Source organism: Bicyclus anynana, chromosome 4 (genome assembly GCF_947172395.1).
Source record: "Bicyclus anynana chromosome 4, ilBicAnyn1.1, whole genome shotgun sequence".
Taxonomy (NCBI): domain Eukaryota; kingdom Metazoa; phylum Arthropoda; class Insecta; order Lepidoptera; family Nymphalidae; genus Bicyclus; species Bicyclus anynana.
The window spans coordinates 998,786-1,007,546 of NC_069086.1; the positions used below are offsets into that span (position 1 = coordinate 998,786).

Below are 8,761 nucleotides of genomic sequence, written 5' to 3' on the forward strand. Positions count from 1 at the left end.
AAGTAACTGATCATTTGTTCTCCACTACTCTTGCCTGTTAGTGGATATCTAATTTACTGATTGACTAGTGTTCGCTGTAGCACCAAACATGATGCCTACTAATAGTACTGGCCCCCACTACTCTAGCCTGTTAGTGGGTGTCTAATTTACTGATTGACCAGTGTTCGCTGTAGCATTAACCATGCTACCTTTCTAATATTACTGCTTCCCCACTACTCTAGCCTGTTAGTGGGTCTAATTACATGAACACTGGTCCTCCACTACTCTTGCCTGTTAGTGGGTCTAATTAGCTACCTAATCTCTGAGCCATCACTCCCAGTACAATAGAGTTGGCTATCTAATAACTGATTTTGGGGTTTCACCCCAAGTGGCCTCCAACCGCCCCTATAGCCACCCCAAGCCTCGCAATGTCTCTTACTAATTCTTTTGTTGAGTACTAATACACTGTCCGCAAACAGTCATTGTGCTATTAACTCATTTGCACCAACATTTGTTTGGTTATATCTAGACAACATGATAACAATTTCACTTACCAAACTGCTGGCCTATTTCAAACTAAACTTACTAAGATCTTCTAACACTTCTAACTTTTTTCACACTTTTTTCTCTACCGAGCCCGCCAAAAACATAGACGTCAAACGTCCGCGTCGGTAGTGATGTGACAATTCTTTAGAGATGTACTCTATAATCGATACTTACGATTATCTGTCTATTCGCTTTCGCGACACTGCCACCAGCAGAAGGAAATAAAACTTTGACTTTACTAATTGACTATTTATTACAAGTAGTACAATCACTAAATTACTTTCTGTCACTATCTAAGAACTAGAATTCCTTCACTGCTCAAACAAGTTAATCATTAGCTGTGCAGTCCACTCCTTGACTTTCTCTCTGGCTTTTACTGCTGATGCACGCGAAGGTCGCTTATTTGCGTCTATTGCTATTTCTTCTTGCTCCGAAGTTTGGTTGTTTTCCGTAGTTTGATCTTCTGTTAGTGTTGGATCCTTCAGGGTTACTGTATTATCGTGATCATCCAACTCCAATGGAAAAAGATGGCCTATGGAACGTGTCAAAGTATCACCATTGGGTAGTTTTACTTTAGCTACCCTAATCTCTCCATCTGAACCTTTAATTAACTCTACAATCCTGCCGACTTTCCAGTGTGCTCTACTACTGTCTGATTTTATTTGTACTATTTCTGATAATCTAGGTGCTCTAGCGACTACAGTCCTTGGCTGCCGATGTCTGTCATGTCGCTCTCGCAGACTGGTTAAATATTGGTTATTGAACATCTTTGTGAATTCTAAAAGAATAGTCTGACCGCGTTTCCAACCTTCAATCAAATTCGACTTAGTCGCTGTAGCTGATTCTAAAAAATCTCGATCCGAGATCTGAGCTACAACTGGCCCGCCTATGCGTAAAAAATCTGTTGGTGTTAATACATGTTCTAGCTCAGTCCCTACTGTCGTTAATGGTCTGGTATTAATAACTGCCTCAAGTTCTTTAATCACAGTGCATAACTGATTGTGGTTTATAGTATGCTTATCTAATGTTCTTTTCATACTGTGTTTCACTAATCCTATAAGTCTTTCGTAGAAGCCGCCGAACCATGGCGCTAATTCTGGGATGAACTTCCAACGCACATTATTTTGTATGCAATAATCAGATGTTAAAACGTCGGCCGTAAGTTTGAATTGTGTAGCATTATCAGATAGAATCAATTGAGGTAAACCTCTGACCGCTACGAATCTCCTGATTGCCAACAAACATTCCTGAGCTGTTAAATCTGTCACAACTTCCATATGAATAGCTCTAATTGTCAAGCATGTAAATAGACATACCCATCTCTTTTCCAGAGTCATTTCACTGACATAAAGAGGGCCAAAGTAATCTAAACCCGTAAAGAGAAAAGGTAAGCCCAGTTTTACTCTTTCAGCTGGTAAGTCAGGCATTGCTGGTAGTTTGAATGGACCTCCTCCGTATTTAACACATTGTTGACATTTTCTAATCACTTTTTGAACTGTTGATCGTCCATGTGGAACCCAGAAGTGTTCCCTTAGTAAGGCCAATGTATGCGAAACACCCACATGGTAATTCTTTTGATGCAACTCAGTAATAATATTATGTGTAAATTCTGCATTCTTAGGAAGCAAGATTGGCTCTTTTTGATCATGCTTTAAATTAGTGTATCTGAATCTACCTTTGCATCTTAGTATTCCATTTTGGTCCTTATATAATTGTAGTACTCTAGATAAGTCTGTTGTAGATCCTCCTACTTCTTTTGGAAAATATTCCGCTTGTAATTTTAATATATCTTCTGTCTGACTATCAGAGTGTTGAATTGTTTCAAGTGTTCGTTCTGTTTCATCGGAGTTATTCGTAGACGTTGGACTCTTACGACCCTCCCCGGCCAAAAAGGTTTTCATCTGAACTATCTCGTGACTGATATGTGTTGGCCACTGTTTTGAGTCTTCCATCAAAAATAAAGGACCTTTAAGCCATTCCTGATAGGACTCTACCCTCTCTACCCTAGTACCTACATCTGCTGGGTTAAGTTTTGTTGGAACATACCGGATTTCTAGGGACCTATTTTGTTTTATCTCAGCAATTCTACGTGAAACAAATGGTGGGAGTAGTTTCTCTGATTTGTACCAGCTCAAAACAATTTGGCTATCAGTCCATAAATATTGTGCTTTAATTTGAAGCCGTAATATTTTTGACACGTAATTAATTAATCTGTGTCCTATAAGTACGCCTAGTAATTCTAATCTAGGAATTTGTAAATTATCTTTGTTCTTTAGAGGTACTAGTCTACACTTGCCAATAACAAAATTAACACTATTATTATTATTTGCGGAGCTACGTAGGTAAATGACTGCCGCATAAGATGTTAAGGATGCATCCGTAAAACAATGTAATTGATATTGAATGTTATTACTCAGCATTTCTATGTCCAAATCTCGCGCGAAATAACGACTAATTTTTATATTGTCTATGTATTTAAACTTTTCTGTTATCTCTCCCCATTCGCCTAATAACTCGTCCGGTAATTTCTCGTCCCATTTACTCTTTAGTTTCCATAACTTTTGAAAAAATAGTTTTGCGGATAGCATCACAGGTACTGCAAAACCGCAAGGATCATAAATCGAACCTATAACCTTTTAAACGTCACGTTTTGTTTTTACATTGTATGTTACACTATTATCTCGTTGAGGTTTAATATGAAGACTATCGTTATCGATGTCCCAAACCAACCCTAATACTTTAACATGTCTGTCTTGATCACTTACTACAAATTCATTAGGTATATGGGACAACAGTTCTTTAGAATTGGAATTCCAATCACGTAAATTCATTGAAAGCTGTTCAAATGATTGTTTGGCTATCGTATATATATCACATGCCTCTTGTACAGTTTGTGCACATGTTACTATATTGTCTACATATATATCTTCTGCTAATTGTTTTGCCACTTCGTTTTTTAATTTAATTAGGTGGAATCGAATCGTAGCATTCAGCAAGAATGGACTAGCTATTACTCCGAATGGTACGCGACAAAACCGTAAATATAAAATATTATCAGGAGATCTATGGTTAATATTTTTCAGCCACAGAAATCTCGTGACGTCTCTATCTGGTTCTTGCAGCCCTAATTGAAGGAAAGCCTTTTCCACATCGGCTACAATTCCTATTCGATGTTGTCTAAACTTAATTAATAACCCTGTAAGATCTTCCAACATTAACGGTCCACGGTATAGACATTCATTGAGACTATGGTTCTCTTTAATTTTGGCTGAGGCATCGTAAACTATTCGTAGCTTACCGGGTTTGTCTCTGTGGGAGACACAATGGTGGGGAAGGTAATGGACTGGGTGGCTTTGTGTAGCTTTTGGGTCTGGTACAATTTCAACAACCCCACTTTGTATTTGTTCATTAATAACCTGATCATATGCTTTGATTGTGGTAGCATCTAAACGTTTTAACAAACTGTTGAGACGGCCAAAAGCTAAACCTAAATTATCATGAAGATTTGGTGGAAACACTGTCCAAGGCCATTGAACATAATATCTACCACCTTTAAACTGAATGGTTTCATTAAATTGATTTATGGCCTCTTCATCACGAGTCGATTTAGGTGAGTCTATTATGCCTATTGATTCAAGATCCCACAGTTTTTTGACATCATCATACTTTAGTGGAAGGTCTGGTACATTTAACTTGTTATCAAAATTACCATTTGATTGAAAATAAGTAAGTACAGTTAACTGATCTGACTTGTCAGGCATCTTATTGAAACTTCCTGACCATACCCATCCAAAATCTGAATTTACTAAAAATAGGTTTTGAGCAACTGATATTTTATCTTGTAACATTAAAGAGTGATAATAATCGTTACCCAACAAAATATCTATTTCATCACCACGTGACCCATCATCTGCCAACGTTAAGTTTTTTAATCTAATATCATTCCGTACATCAACTGACTTATCAAATTTTGGCGTTTTTATGTCACGTGTAATGTGGGGTACTACATTCGCATATAATAGTCTTTTAATACCAGTTCGTGTGGTGATATTGAAATTTACTATAGGACTTTCGATATGATGTGGTGATTTCGCGCCAAAAGTAAATATTGATAAATTTGTAGTTTCCATTATAGGTAACTTTAAAGAATTTGCAAAAGATTCAATTATATAAGAGCGTTGGCTACCGCAGTCAAGTAGTATTCTACCTGGTAACTGTGTTGAATCAGTATTTGAGCTTACTTTTACTAAACAAGTCTGTAACACCGTAGTAGTATTAACACTGAGATCAGCTATCTCAGTGTTAATATGTAAATTATCTGTATGATGCGTTTTACTTTGTCCTTTAAATTTCGTGGGGCACAGTGCACGGTTGTGGGCGCCGAATCTACCGCAATGTCTACACTTTTGTTTAAAACGGCAACTATCAGCTTTATGTTTGTCCCCAAAACAAATAAAACAGCGTGTACCTAACTGAGACTTTCTATCTTGTATTGATATATATGTTGTGCATTCATCATTAAAATGCACCTGTCCACAAAATATACATTTGATAGTTTTCCTTTTAGGTGGTTCGTTAGTCCTGTCAGAGTTTTCATATGGCCTTTTTCGAGAGGGTCGTTTAAATTTGTTTAACTGACGATTATCAAATTTTGATCTGTCTTTTCTCCAAGTAGTAAATTTGTTTTGTCTACTACCACTATTGCCACTAACTACTTCAGATCTAGCATGTAGAGAACGTAATGTAAAATTTTCCTGGTCCGATCTATCTTCGATAACAGACCGTTCCATGTTCTTTATATCAGTCCCTTCTCTCTTGAATCTGCTTGATGTTTCCCGGGCTGATATAATATATTCTAAATTTTTTCTTATACTATCAATAGAGTCATCTTCTCCGCACATTTTCATCCGTACTTCATAAATAAGGTCTTCAGGAAATTTTTCCATTATCATGACTCTTAGATGATTATGATTCACGTCTTCACCCAAAGAACTCAATACTCGAAGGTGTCTCTCAATTTCGTTTAAAACACATCTACTATCTTTTATGTTATTCGTAGGTGCTGATTGAATTCTATAGAGTGCAACATAATGGGCATCAATTATTGCACTTGCTTTGCCATACCTCTCTTTTAATGTGGTTACAGCAACGCTGTAATTTTTGCTCGTGGTGTCTAATCCAATAATGGCCTGTTTGGCTTCTCCTTCGAGGACTGAATGCAGGTAGAGTAATTTGTCAACGTCAGAAATATTTCTGCTATCCACATTTGAAGCAAACTGGTCCCAAAATTCATACCATTTTAAGATATTGCCATTAAACTTGGCTAATTCCATCCTTGGTAATTTAGCCGTAACATCCATAACTTTGTCGCTTGTGGTGGAACTTGGTTTTCTTTCATTTTGTTTAAGAGTAACACATATTTCTGTTATCAGCTCCTCCGCTTGAATCTGCACTACAGAAAACTGGTTGATTTCATCTATGTCGGGTGCAGCGGTCAGTACCTTATAATAATTCTGCATTTCCGCAACAAAATTATCATTGCCACTTTTTAATTTAGCACTAATAACTTCCAACTTTCTTACATTCTCTTCACTTTTAACAAAGTCTAAAAGCATATCTTGAGCTGTCTTTATATGGGTTTGAACGGCCTCGTAAAGCAATTTTACCCGAGTTTGGATGACCACTTCCATTTTTTTTTTTTTTTTTTACAGTATAACCCAAGAACAGACACTCAATCCATCCTGTTTCTTATGAACAACCAAAATTCTGATCTAAAACAAAATTCAGTAGGTCAGAGTTGCATAATAATATGACCATAAACTAAAACGGCTGTACTAAGACTTAGTATTCTTAAACTCTATTTACTCTGTACCTATTTGTATCAAAAAAGGTAAATATTTTGTTATTTCTTATGGTTCACTTCATTATGACTCATATTAAATTAAACTGCATTATTTTATAGGATTGTTTTCATTCTAAGGAAATTCAGAGAGTACCTGATTAACATACTTTTTTGTATGTATATTATACTTAAATATTTAAACACCATCATATACAGTTAGGTTAAAAATTTACTATTCACTATTAAACTTCTGTAAAAAATAACCCCTTTTTTTTCATACATTCAATATTAAGGCATAAGTCAAGTACTAATAAGTAGGCATATTGCTGTACTTTGATGTTTGATCTAAATCCCAAAGTACCAACATTACTATTTTTGCTTCTTTAATAGCCTCATGGTATCTTAACTGTCTTTATGTAAATAATTATGCTCATAGTATGACTAATAGTATGCTCCAATAAATAATAATACTACCTTATTAAAATATTTGCCATTAATTACATACTAATTTAAAAAACTCTTTGTTTATTTTAATAAATGTTCATTCCGGCTAGTTTTAAGAATATTTTAATTATAACTCTCAATATTACATTACAAAAGAATGTTACACTCTGTTTTGTATGCTTACAAAGTGATGAATGTAAATTAAATTAACAAAAAATTGTAATTGAATTATAATTGATACCATGTTATAAGTGTTAACTAAGAGTTAACAGCATGATCCTAATATGTGTTATTAAGTTAAATATAAATAATTAATACCAACAGATGTAAACATCATGTACATGTTTACATTCATAATTATTACACTAAATATCAAGGTATAGAGACATATTCTGACTTATAATAACTATGGCATATTACTTTTGCCACATTGCTAGTGTTTAAACATTTAGACTTCATTATGTACTATGAAAATACAGACAATAATGTTAATGTTTTTATAAAAAGATCCCAGCACCTCCACCATGTCGCCAAGTACATCTAACCAGAGGTACTGGACGATTATTCTAAGTTAATTCATACTGCATAACAATTATAAGTATTCTCTAAATAAGTCATTGCAACTAAGTAAAGATGTAACTCTGTAAATACTACAATATCATTGTCTAAATTGCTGGGCCAATGATCATAGTCTGTCCAAAACATTACTATTGTTTACTATACTATACACACCTACCTTCTATATTTTAGTTACTAACTATCCACCATTCACACTGATAGCGGAACTAATTCACTGATTGACCAGTGTACTGTAACACCAAACATGATGCCTACTAATAGTACTGGCCCCCACTACTCTAGCCTGTTAGTGGGTCTAAGTAACTGATCATTTGTTCTCCACTACTCTTGCCTGTTAGTGGATATCTAATTTACTGATTGACTAGTGTTCGCTGTAGCACCAAACATGATGCCTACTAATAGTACTGGCCCCCACTACTCTAGCCTGTTAGTGGGTGTCTAATTTACTGATTGACCAGTGTTCGCTGTAGCATTAACCATGCTACCTTTCTAATATTACTGCTTCCCCACTACTCTAGCCTGTTAGTGGGTCTAATTACATGAACACTGGTCCTCCACTACTCTTGCCTGTTAGTGGGTCTAATTAGCTACCTAATCTCTGAGCCATCACTCCCAGTACAATAGAGTTGGCTATCTAATAACTGATTTTGGGGTTTCACCCCAAGTGGCCTCCAACCGCCCCTATAGCCACCCCAAGCCTCGCAATGTCTCTTACTAATTCTTTTGTTGAGTACTAATACACTGTCCGCAAACAGTCATTGTGCTATTAACTCATTTGCACCAACATTTGTTTGGTTATATCTAGACAACATGATAACAATTTCACTTACCAAACTGCTGGCCTATTTCAAACTAAACTTACTAAGATCTTCTAACACTTCTAACTTTTTTCACACTTTTTTCTCTACCGAGCCCGCCAAAAACATAGACGTCAAACGTCCGCGTCGGTAGTGATGTGACAATTCTTTAGAGATGTACTCTATAATCGATACTTACGATTATCTGTCTATTCGCTTTCGCGACATTGAGAGAAACAGAGTTTATTTTTCTTTTATCAATCTACTAGCGGACGCCCGCGACTTCGTCTGCGTAAATTTCGATGTCAACTTTACTACTACCCCTACCCTACCACTACCCCAACCCTACCCTACCCAACCCCTACATCTACCCTACCCCTACCCTACCCAACCCCTACCCCCACCCTACCCCTACCTACCCCTACCCTACCCATACCTTACCAACACCCTACCCCCATCCTACCCCTACCCTCCCCGTACCCTATCCCTTTCCTACTCCTATCCCACCCGTACCCCTATCTCACGCCAATCCTTCCCCTACCCTACCACTTCCCTATCCTACCCGCACCTCTAC

The 8,761-nt window shown here is 36.5% G+C and overlaps 1 protein-coding gene across 2 annotated transcripts; it reads right to left on the reverse strand.

Moving 5' to 3' along the window:
* Positions 1-692: 692 nt before the first annotated feature.
* Positions 693-8,332, reverse strand: LOC128198050 (uncharacterized). 2 transcript variants are annotated; one of them, XM_052881203.1, is made up of 2 exons: positions 8,221-8,332; positions 693-6,296 (listed from the first exon to the last, which is right to left on the reverse strand). In XM_052881203.1, the coding sequence occupies exon 2, from the start codon at positions 6,213-6,215 to the stop codon at positions 3,162-3,164; it is 3,054 nt and encodes a 1,017-aa protein (XP_052737163.1). In that variant the 5' UTR covers positions 6,216-6,296; positions 8,221-8,332; the 3' UTR covers positions 693-3,161. The 2 variants fall into 2 exon arrangements, with proteins under 2 accessions (XP_052737163.1, XP_052737164.1); XM_052881204.1 differs by having other exon boundaries at positions 707-6,296.
* Between the last annotated feature and the right edge of the window lie 429 nt (positions 8,333-8,761).

Coding starts and splice junctions, on each gene's coding strand:
- LOC128198050 (XM_052881203.1), bottom strand. CDS start 6,215: ATGGAAGTGGTCATCCAAACTCGGGTAAAATTGCTTTACGAGGCCGTT.